The 13,872-nt window shown below is 53.1% G+C and overlaps 4 protein-coding genes across 4 annotated transcripts; 3 read left to right on the forward strand and 1 right to left on the reverse strand.

Annotated features, from left to right (window-relative positions):
• Positions 1–4,507: 4,507 nt before the first annotated feature.
• Positions 4,508–5,603, forward strand: B0T26DRAFT_672885 (uncharacterized protein; the record flags this gene model as incomplete). The annotated part of the gene is made up of 4 exons (XM_060439524.1): positions 4,508–4,584; positions 4,817–4,933; positions 5,062–5,146; positions 5,226–5,603. The coding sequence occupies 4 exons, from the start codon at positions 4,508–4,510 to the stop codon at positions 5,601–5,603; spliced, it is 657 nt and encodes a 218-aa protein (XP_060301193.1).
• A 1,595-nt stretch (positions 5,604–7,198) lies between these two features.
• Positions 7,199–7,954, forward strand: B0T26DRAFT_748572 (uncharacterized protein; the record flags this gene model as incomplete). The annotated part of the gene is made up of 2 exons (XM_060444981.1): positions 7,199–7,288; positions 7,397–7,954. The coding sequence occupies 2 exons, from the start codon at positions 7,199–7,201 to the stop codon at positions 7,952–7,954; spliced, it is 648 nt and encodes a 215-aa protein (XP_060301194.1).
• A 375-nt stretch (positions 7,955–8,329) lies between these two features.
• Positions 8,330–9,665, reverse strand: B0T26DRAFT_800118 (uncharacterized protein; the record flags this gene model as incomplete). Its single annotated transcript, XM_060446992.1, has 5 exons — positions 8,330–8,707; positions 8,933–9,024; positions 9,114–9,217; positions 9,249–9,539; positions 9,648–9,665. 5 exons carry the CDS (start codon positions 9,663–9,665, stop codon positions 8,505–8,507), a joined length of 708 nt encoding a protein of 235 aa, XP_060301195.1. The 3' UTR covers positions 8,330–8,504.
• Positions 9,666–9,903: 238 nt separating this feature from the next.
• Positions 9,904–11,749, forward strand: B0T26DRAFT_800119 (uncharacterized protein). Its single transcript, XM_060446993.1, has 5 exons — positions 9,904–10,206; positions 10,265–10,401; positions 10,589–10,947; positions 11,053–11,144; positions 11,217–11,749. Exons 1-5 carry the CDS (start codon positions 9,937–9,939, stop codon positions 11,523–11,525), a joined length of 1,167 nt encoding a protein of 388 aa, XP_060301196.1. The 5' UTR covers positions 9,904–9,936; the 3' UTR covers positions 11,526–11,749.
• The last annotated feature ends 2,123 nt before the right edge of the window (positions 11,750–13,872 follow it).

The raw sequence follows: 13,872 nt of genomic DNA on the forward strand, positions 1-13,872 counted from the left end.
AGACATGGCCTAAGCGGGCTGGCGAGACCGATACTCATATTGACCACCTCAGAGTGCTATTTTTCAGGAACTATATTACCCAGGTTAACATCTTTGATTTTCTCGTCTCGAAGGAGAAAGATGTAGTGGAAGTTAAAAGACTCAGGTGCATGTGCCGGCCGGGGTAAATCTATTTCGTGCTTTTGACAGGACACTGCTCCAGCAAGAGAACCTGTTAGTTTGGCCTAGCTAGCTAGCTAGATACCTTTGTTTTCCCGGGGCATAGCAGGCTGTTTTTCGTAAGATTTCGGCTGCAATGGAATAGATGGTTCTCTGGAGAACTAATTGTCCAAACATTCGCGAGATTTACCTATATACCTAGACAATGTAGATAATTGACCACGCCGTGGCACTTTTAAAGGATTCTTGGAATCGCGAATTGGTAGTGAACCCTCCCCTCTCTTCCCCCTTCCCAGGCAGACCTTATCGTACAACACCTGATCCTTAATCCACGCTTACTTCTTGGAGTGACAGCGGTACATGAAATAAGCCTGCGGCTCTATATTTCTCGCTCTTATACCTGGTCCGCTTAACATACGCATAGCATGAGCTTCGAGGCATCCCGTGGAGGGCAGGTAGTCTTACTGGCGTCACACACCATGTACATATCTCATACACCACTGCTCGACAGCAAAATGACCTTGTCACCCTAGGCAAGCGAACATCATCTCCAATCCCATCGAAAACGTACCATTCTATAGCGGGCTCTTTCTATACTATGACGAGTTACCCCGGGGCCACGGCAGGAGGACAGCTGACCGTTAGATCAGGCCCAGCAATTGGCCAGCATTGATAGGGCCAGCCGACTGTGATTGAGTGTCCAACTAATAGGTCAAGCCGGGCCAGTAAAATGCAATTTATTTTGAGCAACAGGCTGGCGGCCGTGTCTGAGGCTGCGTAAGTGGCTGGACAACTGGTTCCGGGAGCCGAATGCTGCACCACAGGCTCGGCAGGAATCTCCTATTATGTGCGGTTTGTTCCGGACCTTGATGGGATAGTAAGGGTCAGTATGTGATCAACACCAAGATTGCTATTGCTTAGGTGAGTACACCGTGAAATTAATGCAAAAAGTTGCCGCCAAAGCACTCGGTGAGAGGGTTGTACCGCAAGCAAGTCTTTTAGGCTCCATACTTCTCCCGGCTATTCGATCCGTGGAACCCAGGCCCTGCACTGCAGTCAGCTAGCACCCAAGGGAGGTACATACCTACAGAGGTCAGTTGCCTGGGCCTGGCAGTCAAACTGGGCAGCCAAGTTGCAAGCCAGCCAGTCGCCCCGGGCCTTGAAGCCAACCTGTCAATTGGAAGCCAGTGGCCCGGGCCAAGGAACGAAGGCGGTTGCAAGCTAGCCAATCTCCAGGCACAAGCGTTATCCAACGCCCCCGCAGTAGACCCCGACGCGGACCTCGTGGTCTCGTCACTGGGCTTCATTTCTTGCTTGGTATCCGTACTAGCTCACTCGATGCGAGACCGTGGGCCGTGGCGTCGGGTCCGCGTTTCCAGCCAAGTGCTCCGGGCCAGGCCGTCGAACAAGATGCCAACCTAAGGATGGAACCTTGAAAGGATCGATCGTCACCCTCCCGAGCCGCTGCACTTGCCCGGAGCTTGATGGTCTTCTGCGCTGCCGGCGTCGCCCACGCCACAATTGCTGCCGTGCCAAGCCATTCCACTCTTTTTCCTTGAGTAAGAGTGACAGGGGTGCTTCTAATGGACCATGCATCGGTCATGTGCCTTTTTCTGGCCCCCACGCCAACGCTGCGAGAAGGCAGAACGCCGACGGAGAATTCCTCGACAGTGCCCGGTCGGGTCTAAAACAGGCCTCTGACGCTCAAGCCCGTCCTCCGCCTGGACTCTGGACGGAGACTCTCCGTCGGAAAGATGAGATTTCCACAGAAAAGACGGGAAGGAGGCTCAACAAAGGTCACATCCCGTGGCCAAGCTGCCAAAGCATCGTCACGGCCCGTTTCGCAGCAAAACGGCGGCCATGAATGGAATTTCCCAAATGAACTCCAGCCAATGCGCCCACGTCGGTTGCTTCTGTTCAACGTCCGACACATACTTATTTACCTGCACATACCTGCACGCGCTGCCAGAACTCTGTTGCATGCTCCTAGAAACTGGTCAATGTCGATCAGCCTGTTCAGAGACATTTGCAACATGCTCTCGCGACGGGTTGGGCCAATGACTGCAGCCTCAACCACAGAAGAGGGGGCTACACAAGTGCAGTCCTTGGTCCGTTTTGCTGGGCTCTGCTGTCCATAAAAATACCTCAGCCAAGGCACCTACCTACCTGCTGCCATCGTCAACTCCTCGAACCTTTACGTCCACCGTCAGCAAACAATAGCGCTAGATGACGCGGCTATACTCCATTCGTCCGCGCGGGCCGCCGGCCGAGGCCCAGGCTCTCCCAGAACATGCCACCGACACGGCCGGCAAAACCATCAGAGTCCAGTGGCATGGCTATGAGACGTCCGAGGCTGGACATGTCGACATCCCAATTGCGGAGTGCACTACGTTCAAGGCACGTCTCCCTCGTCCCCGCCCCTAACGCGACGCCATGCTGACACGGGCGGGCTGTGCTTAATTAGGACCTCGCCTCGGCGGTGTGGAAGACGATTGACTTTGCAAAGTACCCCTGCTGGAGGGTGTATTTCTCCCCTGGAAGCCGCTACCACTACAAGTTCAAGCTAGAGCCGATCGGCGCGCAAGAGAAGGTCGTCCTCGATGACGAAACCTTCAACGGCTACCTCCAGAGCCGCGACGCAGGGGAGAGCATCGTCTTCGAGCTGCTGACGAACTGCGAGAAACGACCGGCATCGGTACCCAACACCCCAGAGCCCGACCAGCGAGCAACGCTGCAGCCGATGGGCTCTCTAAACATACTGGTCAAAGTCTAGGTAATCGAGCACGACTCTGGGGAATTTCCTGGCTTCGAAACGAGGAGCCAGTCTTTCCTGAAGAACCCAGCTGGAGACGAGCCCAAAATCAGGTGAAGAAAAGAGTAGTTTTACCACAAGGACATTGCAGCGCTGTCAGAAGCCGGAGTCGGAACCCAGCAACAGTTGTACATGTACAACTAGGTATGTGCATTGCTGGGAGAAACGGTAGGCGCCGTCTTGTATTTTGGGGGCACAACTAGATCTAAACTATAGAAAGACCCGAAGTGGGTGCAAGAGGACCAGGGAAGGAAGCAGCACTACTTTCATCGCCTCTTCGCGAACAGCAGGGCTGTGTCTCGATCCTGGGATAGCAAAGGCCATTGTGTCTAATTACGTGCAAGAATAAAAATAGAATTCAAGTTTTCTGCGGGACTGAATGCGCCGTCGCCCGTGACACTGCATAGGCTAGGTGCCTATCTTCTTGGAAACCAACTGTATCAAAAGACCGGCTGTTCGCATTGAGAGCGACGCCTAGAACTAGGCAGTAAAATGGGCAACCCGACTAGTTGAGAAAGGGTCGGCTGAGCCTAGCGAGTGCCTTCCACCAGCACGGCCAGTTAATGACTAGCGAGGGCTGTCAAGGACCGACCGGCTTCTCACGGTCTTCCAGTCAACTCATCGATAGCAAGCTAGCCAGTTGCTCGAATCATATTGAAAGGATGGAAGCTCCTCCTTCCACTGAACCAAGCAAAACAACACAAAGGCGAGCCACAGCGAGCCGCGGGTAGGAAAAAGTGGTTGGTAGGGTACATGATCTAAGTGGGCGTACCTTGGGTAACCTGGTTCAGCCGTTCAGAGGTAAAACAAGACATAGTAAAGACAAAGAATTGATTAATGACTACCTACGATTTGTAGTGACCCTCCTTGTGGGGAATCAAATTTTTCCAAGCCTGTATCGCAACAACGCAAAGCATCTACAGTGAGTAACGTTAATTAACGTAAAAAGTCCCGCCGGCCTATAACAGCTACACAGTCACTGAGATAGACTGGAGCCGTATTTAAAAGCTTTTCGCGGGGCGGGAGCAGTTGAAGGAGCAAAAAGACAATGCTCCTTGCGTATTCGCATTCGCCGGCTTAGTTTGGACTAGATAGCTGCTATGCCCAGAGCCTTAGGCAATAGGTATCTGTTTTGCGCCTGCCGATGTAACGGCAAACCGTTACAAGTCTTATCAATCTCATGGGCGGGCGGAGGTGGTGTGGCTTGGGTGAGCTGAAAAAAAGAGTAATCAATAAGTCAAGCGCCGGTCTAATTTTCAATTTCATTTCTAAATCAATGCGGTATTATTCTTGATTTCTCGCTTCTCATCATCTCAGAAGTTAAATAATGCACAAAACAGTCAAGAACGGGAGAGACCATTCGCGGTGTGTGTATTGATTGATATAAGGAATAAGCAGAGCCTCCGTATGCGACGGCCGGGGACTTCTGTGGACGTGTGGAAAAGCCCTTCTGACACATCATCCCAGTTTCACTCCTCCACTGCACAAGAGACGAAGACCAGACTCATCACAATCTTGGCCGCGCCGAACCACAAAATGGACACACCTTACTACCCGCGCAAGGATCCAGTTCCAGGTCTGCGGTTTAGTGGTTGCGACCTTTGTGGTACTGAGTTAGTGAAGGGAGACGGCTATTTGGCCTTGATTGGGAACCACAACTCGACCGCCTGGCGGTCCCTCGGCGGCCCATTCGGGCCTCATCACCATCCCCCATCGCACCGCGACATGCATACAACCGACAAATTGGCACCGCCTGGACACCGAGCTGCCCGTTCCGCTGCCCGTTCCGCTGCCCGTTCCACTGCCCGTCCCTAATCTGACAGCGCTTGGCTTATCGGGCTTCAGCAGGCTTCCGATGGAGTTGGTGCAGCAGGTCTGGAAGCACCTGCCGCGCAGTATACTGCGAGGGTCGGGGGACGTCATTGGTATTGCGCATCGCTTTGCGGTTTCGACGTTGAAAGAGTTGGTTACTTTTCCACTCTCTCGCGTGTCTTCCTGGAAACGTGGAACCGAGCCAGCCGTGTCTCAATAACGGTGCCCTCCGTCCCTGATACGGCTGACAATCGACTCTCACACTATGCTCTATACAGCCCAGATGGTCGTAGAGAAAGCGCTATCCATCTAGCGTTTGCGATACTCGATGGCCCGCACCCAGACGCCACCCTACAATTCAAGGTGAGTTCATCACCCGTTTTTCTTTTTGGAGTAGAGAGATTATTAGGCTGCCCTGAATTTCGCTAAAATTGTCCCGCAGTATGGCCTCGGGCACCTGTATCTTCCCATGATTCGCCGCCTTCGTCACCCTCACATTTGGGACACGCCCTCCCCGCCTCGCTTGGGCCGGTTTCAAACGCATGGCGCATTTGCGGAGCATAACCAGAGGCTTCAAACCGCCAAGATGGACAGGATTACGAGACTGACCTTCCTCCATTACGACAACGATCTGGTCGCCATTCACCCCCACACACAAGAAGAGCCGAGCGCAACGGTAGCAGTAGAGCGTTTCTCCCCTGGATCAGACGCCCCGAGATGTGGGAGTATCACCCCATCTCAACGGTCAAAGCCCATTTCGCTGGGACAGACCCGCAAGAATTCCAGCAAGCAGTGCCGGGTTTCCTACATTCTCAAGTGAGTGCCCTGTCGCGTCACAAGGATGCTAGCTAATAGTTATATTCCTACGTAGTGTACCCCGAAGCGTACCGCGTTGACCATGTTCCGAAGCGATTCTTCGCTTACCAGGAGTCCATCATATCCATGGAAATCCACGGGAGTGGTGGTGGAAAGGTCTACACGCCATTTGTTCCCTTGGAGGATGTGGTACTGCCAGGGTCTCATTCTCGAGTATGGCGATGGCGTCAAACAATCTCTCGGGAGCTGCCCCATTGGCGCTCGTCGACCTGTCGTTTCGGCAATGCCCATTTTCTTCTGCACCAAAGACGAGCCAGACCGACGCGCACCTGGGTCGCCGCCACAGCCACGCATCACCCATTACAGGTCAGCATTCGTTTGTGAGGAAAATCGCAAGCACGAGGGAGAATGTTGCAGCTGTCATCTAGTGTCTGGGGATTTGCTTTCCGTGGCCCACTGCAAGCCGAGCTGCACGTATGCGAGTAGCATCGAGGTACATTCACGGATGGTTGACGACGTCAGTGATGGCGAGTACGATTCGTCCAGTTCTTCATGATTCGACGTCAAGCCTCACTCACTATCTGAGAAAGGGTGGGAAACCCGCGACGTATCCCTGCCGTTCAGGGATCATCACCAACACACTGCGACACAGGCTGTCAGGCAAGGCGCAAGGCTGGCTACCCTATAGCGACAGATCCTAGGATTCTTTCAGCGTGGCCTGTTCTAGAAATCTGGCCACCGGCCTGGCAGCGAATCTCTTTCAAAACGAACCCGTGACCAATTAGGCCGACAACTGCGGCCCAGATTCCGGGGTCACGAAGTCCTGCAATCAACCGCGCAGCGCCGACACTGATCATAATTCAATTATCTTCAATTTAATAGTTCGGATTCTTTTGCCCTTGTGAAATCTACATTCTTTGACGCCAAATTCGGTTGATCTGAAGGTTTGAAACAGTTGGTCTGATTGCGATTATCTCACGGATTCGGTCACTGGGCGGGTTTCGGGGTTTCCCGCAATTCGGGGGTCAGGGTCGGGGCCGGGGCAGCCCCGGACCTAGGCCTGCCTTGTTCCACGAGGCGTGTACGGGCCGGTTGGGGGCCTAATCAGAGGCAAACAAGCCCCTGACCTGAAATTTGAGGACCCGAGATTCTTTTTCTACTGATTCTTGTGGCTAGGTATAATATGGGTGCGTTCGCATCCACATCATCTTTTGATATCGGGCGACGCCGTCAAGCGAAGCAAATCCATCCAAACCGCCCCATTTTATTTGGGCTTTTCTACAGTTAGTTCAGTTCGTCCTGGTAGTCCCTCAAAGTCAGCTAAACTTGCTCTTAACATTTTCATTTGTTTGAATTGTTGCCTGCGCCGCACAGAGGTGGAGGGACGCTAGGGGTTTGCCTTGGTGCACTTCTGTTGAGCTCTGCTGTCCACAACCACTTTCAGTTAAGTACTCCGTACTATCCGCCTATCCTTTGGTCTAGTTGATTCGAACTTGGCGGCTGTTAGCTGCTCACAATTTTTTCGACTTCTCGCTTCGTCTGCCACGACCAAGTCCGAAGATTACTCTTCGCCGCTGGCCTCAAAACGAACCTTCCACAATGTTGAAACTATTGTTGGTGGGCCCCGGACTCGGAGCGTCCGGCACTACCGTTCGCTTTAGTCTGCAAAATTACGACAAAGACGTGGGCGTATATGACATTCCATTGCGGAAATGTAACACTTGGGAAGTCGGTCTTGTCTTCTTCATTCATCTCTACACTAATCACACAATCAATTCTAACTCGGCCGGGCTGCAGCTACTCTGTGACTCTTTGGGCAAGGCGATCGACTTCTCCAAGTTCGAGATCTGGAAGGACTACTTCACGGCGGGACACACGCCCTACGGCACATTCAAGCTACAGGCTTTGCTGCGTCCCAAGTCAGCCGGCATTACACCCACCATGGCTGGCTCGACCGTGCTGGACCGCAAGAATTTCGAAAAATACCTCACCAAAAAACAGGCATTAAAGAGCCCACTGGGCTTCGATGTCGAGTTTGAGCTGCTCAAGTCTGACGGGACGCGCTTCGAGCCCGATTTGCTTATGCCGCTCGACTACCTCAAGCGCGTCGTCAAGACCAAGCACTTGTTGCAGGCCGACCTAGAAACCCTCATTGCCGACGCCGTGCGTGGCCATCCAGAATTAAAACCGCCTCAGCGACGTATCGTGGCCCTAAATACTGTATATGTCGACATTTTGTCCAAGAATGGCTTCATAACGCAGCAGGACGTGCTTCATTTTCTCGTCGGCAAGGAAAAGGACATGGTCTTTAAGGACGGAACCAAGTGCTATCGGTTCACGGATATCAAACTCTAGTGGACTATAAGGATGAATAATGAAGGGAAACCGAGAAACGTGACACCAAGGAGTTAACACCAAGGAGTTGACACCAAGGAGTTGACACCAAGGAATTGACACCAAGGAATTGACACCAATGGATTGACACCAAGGAATTGACACCTGTGATACAAAATGTCCCTACTATCATGAGGAGCCTAGCAGAACAACAAAACCACAATTTCGTATGACTTAATATACCCAGCCCAATATAATACACAGTAAGTGGAACATGGCTTCTGCAATAATCTCCTAATTGGCTCTTACAGTCACGCCAAGGTAGAAAGGCAGTCAGGCATGTGTCAAGTGTTTGTTTCAATCATATTTCATTGATTTAATTATTTACGCATTGAACACCACAACACCCTCTGCCTCAGATCACCCCCAGAGCCTTTGTCGGCTGTATCTCTCCATTTAAATCTTGGCCGCGCTGTTGCTCGTTGTAGTGGGACAAGAACTCTAACAGAACGGCTTGGCGGTCAAGAAGGCTCATGAAGGACATTAGTTTGCTTGCGAGAGCGTTCTGTCGTTAGATCTGCTCGAACGAGAGGATCCATGTCTCTGCGACAGCGCGCGGAGTTTCCAAGTCTCTGCCCACTGTTTCGAACTCCTCGCCAAGCAAGTCGACGAGGCGTCTATCACCCTTGTCGAGAAGCCGAAGGTACTCGCCCACCGTTATAGTATTCGCTTCAATGAAGGCAGCTGCTTGAACGAGTGCCAATGGCAGATGATCTAACCGAGAAGAGAGTGTCGCCAAGTCATAAGGTGTGGGGGTTACCTTGAGCTTGGTACGAAGCAATTTCTCGGACTCGCTATCCTTCATTTCGCCAACCTTGATAGGAGGATTCCCCCGAGCCAGGCTTAATCCTACCTGCTTGTTTCTTGTCGTGATAAGAACAGATCTATGTGCGCATTCGGGAATGCACCGTCCTAATTTTCTTGTGTAGGTAGGTCCACCATCGCCCTTCGAAGAGTCTGCCGGGCTACCGAAGAAGAGTTGCATGTCGTCGGCGTTGTCGATAACCATCAGCCATCGGCCGTGATCTTTCCTCTCCAACCATGTCTTCACTAGCCACAAGATATCTGCCTTCGGTTCATCGGAGCCCAGTACCCGGCATTCCCGCCGATTGAAGCATACGTTTGTTGGAATTGCTCGGCGTTGCTTCCATGGACCCAGAAGGTTGGGACCTCCGGGCTTGTCCGTCGGAGCCAGTACGTGTATGCCAGAGCAATTTGGGTCTCCTGTGCCAAGCCAGTAGGTTTGTTAACCAACCAGAACGGGAAGCTTGATGTTGGGGAAACTCGCTCGGCAGCTGACAGCGACAGCGACAGCTGCGGCATTGGCTTTGCCCATGCCCGGCATGTGTGCAAGCACGACGTTGTGGCGGCCAATGGTACCGGCGGAATAGGCGTTGGTATCACCGGTAGCTTTGTCGTATAAGGGACCGCCTTCGTCCCAGCTGTGATCGAACAGGGAGTACACGGCGTTGGCTTCAATAGCGAGAGCGCAGATGATAGCAATCTCGAAATCAAGACGTGAAGTTGGGCGTCGCGGCCCGCGCTCCTAAATCGGCTGAGAAATTACGGTATCGACGCTTGTTAGGCTCGCCACGGTGGGCTGATCAGGATCGCTCCGGTAGGCTAGCGTTGCAGTAGCTGCGTCACGGCTGACTTGAATTGCTTCTGACATGTTCCGGTAAATCTCACCGGTTCATTCCGCGGTACTCGGGTAGTGCTAGCGATGCTCCTAGATACTGATGGGAATGTGCCCGGGGAGAATTGCTGAGTCTTGGGACACGACCTGTATAAACGCGTCAATAAGGCACTTGCTGAGAAGCCCTCCCGTTAGACGTACTTGGGCAGTGCCTGGCAGTGGCAGTTCCTCGAAGAATCAAGTAATATGGATTCGATCGGAGGCACCCGCGCCGCGCGCCACGACCATTGTGTGGAAGCTGTCCTGAATGCGCACGAGTACCTCGGATTCGCGCCTGAGCACCGCCACTATCTCAGTATTTATTCGCTTGATGACACCGATATGCCGGGATAAAAGCCCAGCCCATTCGGCGAGGCCTGACTCGTGGTGCGGCGTTCCTAGGAAGGCAATGGCGCGGCCAACCACGGTCGAGCAAATCCAGGCCATCCTGCGCGTCGCCAACGATTACAAGATTCCCGTGTGGACCGTCAGCCGGGGCAAGAATCTAGGCCACGGCACCAACTCGGGCCGCATTCTGGTAAGAAGACATTACCGGTTCTTGCGCTCCTGGCATTTGGCTGACATATGGCACGCAGGGATCTGTTATTATCGACCTCCAGGACATAGATAAGGTCCTTGAGATCAACGACAAGTACTCCTATTACACAGTCGAGCCCGGTGTTTCCTTCTCCAAGCTGTACGAGACTATTCGCAAGCAAAAGAAGAACATCTAGTGCTCGACGCCAGCGCTGGGCTGGGGGGGGGGGGGGGGGGGGGGGTCGGTTGTGGGCAATTCGCTCGATCGCGGTTGGGGATACACGCCCAAGGGCGACCACTCAAACTAGATCTGCGGCATCGAGGCGGTTCTGGCTGACGGCACCATCATCCGCATAGGCATGGGGTCCGTCAACGACTCCAAGCTGTGGCCCTTGTTCCGCGGCGGGTACGGGCCTACGCACGACTCCATGTTTCTCGCAGTCCAACTTCGGCATTGTCACTAAAATGACGTCGTGGCCATCGCCCGCACCGCACGGCTTCACGTCGTGCCACGTTACCGTGCCCAAGGAGGCGGGCTTGGCCGCCATGGTCGACATCTTCCGTGACCTACTCACTCACGAAGTTGTCCAGAACCACCCTCCTGTGATCGGTAACATTATCCGTGAGCTCAGTAAGCGCAGCACGCAGGCCAGCTGGTACGACGGCAATGGCACCATCCCCGACTGGAGGCTAGAGGAGCTGGCCAAGGAGCAGAACATATCGTGGTGGGACGCTTATTTTGGTCTGTACGGCCCCAAGGAGATCATCGACATCAACTTCCGCCGCTGCTAGGAGGCGTTTGCCGCCATCCCCGGTGCCGTGTTGCGCGGCAACGGCTACTACTCAGATGCTTCCAAGGGCGAGAAGTATCTCGACGCGGCTGCCGTGCCCTGGGAAGACAGCGGTATGCAGACAGGCGTGCCGTCAATGATGCTTATCGTGTCGATCTAGTACTGCGGCCTCGACGGCGGGCACATCCCCTTCTCACCCGTGCTTCCCGCCGACGGCCAGGCCGCCCTGGATTGGTACTTTGAGGCTAAAGAGATTTGCAAGAGCCTCGGCTTCGACTTTGTCGCGGGCCTGCACCTTTACCAGCGCCATCTGGCCCATCTCATTATGATCTCCTTTGACCGGACCGACCAAGCCGTCAAGACGGCGGCCAACGATCTGTTCGTGGAGCTGGTGCTCAAGGCACGGCGCGCGGGCTGTGGCAAGTACCGGCCGCACATTAACCACATAGACCTGGTAGCGGACCAGTCCGACTTTGGCGTAAAGGACGAGGGCGCCAACGGCGTGCCTGCACTCATGCGCCTCAACTAGCGCCTCAAGGACGAGTGCCACCAACGGCGTCAAGGCCGGGTGATAGCCTGGAGCTGGTTTCATGTTAATGATTGATTAAATAGATGGAAGAATAATATACAGCATTTTTCCCCCAGACTTGCCCCCGCTAATCATCACGCTTCGCACACGAGTCTAGAGTCATATCGGACGATGCCACCCAAGTCTCTAGGATCTCAGCCCGGCGCTAAGCTAGCGACTGATATTGATGTTGGCCACCTCAGCCCATGAACATGGATGGCCTGCGTTCTAATGAGTCTAGGCGTAGCGCCCCGGTACCTAGCCACAAGCTACCAGGAACCTAGCCTCGCAAACATGATTCCGAGCCGTGTCTTTGGTAATCTACCTGAGTTGGTCTAGTTGATTTTAGGGCTAGGTCTAATCAATTAGCTGGGTTTGCGAATTGGGAGCTGCTGGTTTCCCCGCATATATGCATGATGCATGGTGATTGCCACGGCCACGCGCTGTCGGTCGTTCTTGGCATTCAGCCCTTTTTTCGTTGCGGTATACTAAGTAGACTAGACTAATGGTTTTTGGAGGTCATTATATGCTTTGGGGTTGGATGAGTGCTGTGAGTGACTGGGTTGGGGAGGGTGGGATTGGGGAAGGGTGGGGTGAGGGGTAGTGGTTGAGCGGGGTGAATGAGAGTGAATGAGAGAGGTGTTATTTGAGTTGAGTTATCACAATGATTGTTTCACGACAGCAGTTTGATTGTCATTGTAACTTGATCTTGGAACTTGAGAATCGTTCGCCCCAATTCCATCAATGCTTGCTCTTGAATACTGGTTATTCCGATTCTCTCTTGGAAAGTTCCAAAATATTTAGAAGGAAATCCTCCAGGCTTGCTCCTTTGGGGCTTGTGACTCTCATCCCCCTGTTCATAACCATGAACAATTTCCATCTCTGAATGGCTGCGCACAGCCATGTTGCCATTTCACAAGGGCTGTGTTTCAAGGTCTGGGCAGATTTCTGCAATTGGCTGAGGCCTCTCACTGCCTAGCCGTGTCAGCCCTACGGCATACTATAGGGCGAAGTCGGCCAAAACCAAAATTGAGACCGCATTTTACTACTTTGACCCCAGGGGGGTCAACGCTTTGTCATTTATCGTACTCGCTTGTTCACCACATTACAACAATAACATGGTTTACCACCGAGCGGGCTACTTTTCCTCGACTCTACGACTTCTAGACTCAATTACAACCGCTTACAATAAAAATTCAATCGGAATCCATCTCGCTGTCTTCACCCGACAGTTCTTCATCCACGGGACAGGTTCGTACATTATGCCCAGGCTTTCCGCATCGTCCACAGCACCGAATAGTCGCCGGCCCTGCCTGCGACGGACCCCTATCCTCGTCCTCTTTGCTCTTTTTCTGGCGACTAGAATCCATTTTAGCCATCAAACCACGCGCATCTTCTACAGAAAGTGCACCGCCTTCTTGGAGTCTCGTGCGCTTGGCCCGCCGGCGCTTTGCAAGGGCCTGATTGGCCTTCTGAGTCGTACGGAGCTCTTCCCGCAAGAGGGTCATCTCGTACGCGATTGCTTCCGTACCCTTTGCTAACTGCTTGATAGCGTTAAACATTGAAGTCGGCGAGCTCCCTTGATGGTCGCTGATCCTCTTCCGTACGAATTGGGACTGCGAAACAGCCTCGGCCGCCGTACGTGGCGTCTGAGAGGTCCAAGGGCTGGCGTCGGCGGAGGGGGGGCCAGTCGGTGTTGGCGTCCGAAGCTTGATATCTAGCTTTGATAAGACGGCTTCTGGGTCGAATGGCACTAATCCAGCACCGCGGAATCCAGCTATAATGTTTTCAGGCGTCATAGTGTCGTAGTGGGCGGCGGTAAAGGCGACCAAGAACTCGGGCTTAGTAATATGGTTGATATGAGCTTTAATGAAGTCTTCAAGTTGCTTGCCGTACGACCGCTTCAAGACGCTGAAACAACCAACATCGAGAGGCTGGGTAAAGTGCAAAGAATGTGCAGAGAGACAGAGAGTAATGATATTCTTCTCCTTGCAGTATTCCTCAAACTCGTACGAAAGATGGCTTTCATGACCATCCAAAACAATCATGCGATAACCACCCTTCCGCCGGGAAGCAGTACGCTTATCAAAGTGCCGAATCCAATCCATGGCCGTATTATTATTAGTCCAGCCGTTAGGGGAGGGCTTGATAACCCAGGGGGCTGGGAGATCGGTGCATTCGTACCATGACTTGAGGTGGTTTTTACCTTGTACGATGAGAAATGGCGGCACCACAAAGCCGTCGCTACTCACGCACTCAATTGCTGTCGCCCATTCTCGATTGCTTAGCTGCAATTGCTTGCCTCGTC

The sequence above is a fragment of the Lasiosphaeria miniovina genome (assembly GCF_030549165.1).
Source record: "Lasiosphaeria miniovina strain SMH2392-1A chromosome Unknown B0T26scaffold_2, whole genome shotgun sequence".
Classification (NCBI taxonomy): Eukaryota; Fungi; Ascomycota; class Sordariomycetes; order Sordariales; family Lasiosphaeriaceae; genus Lasiosphaeria; species Lasiosphaeria miniovina.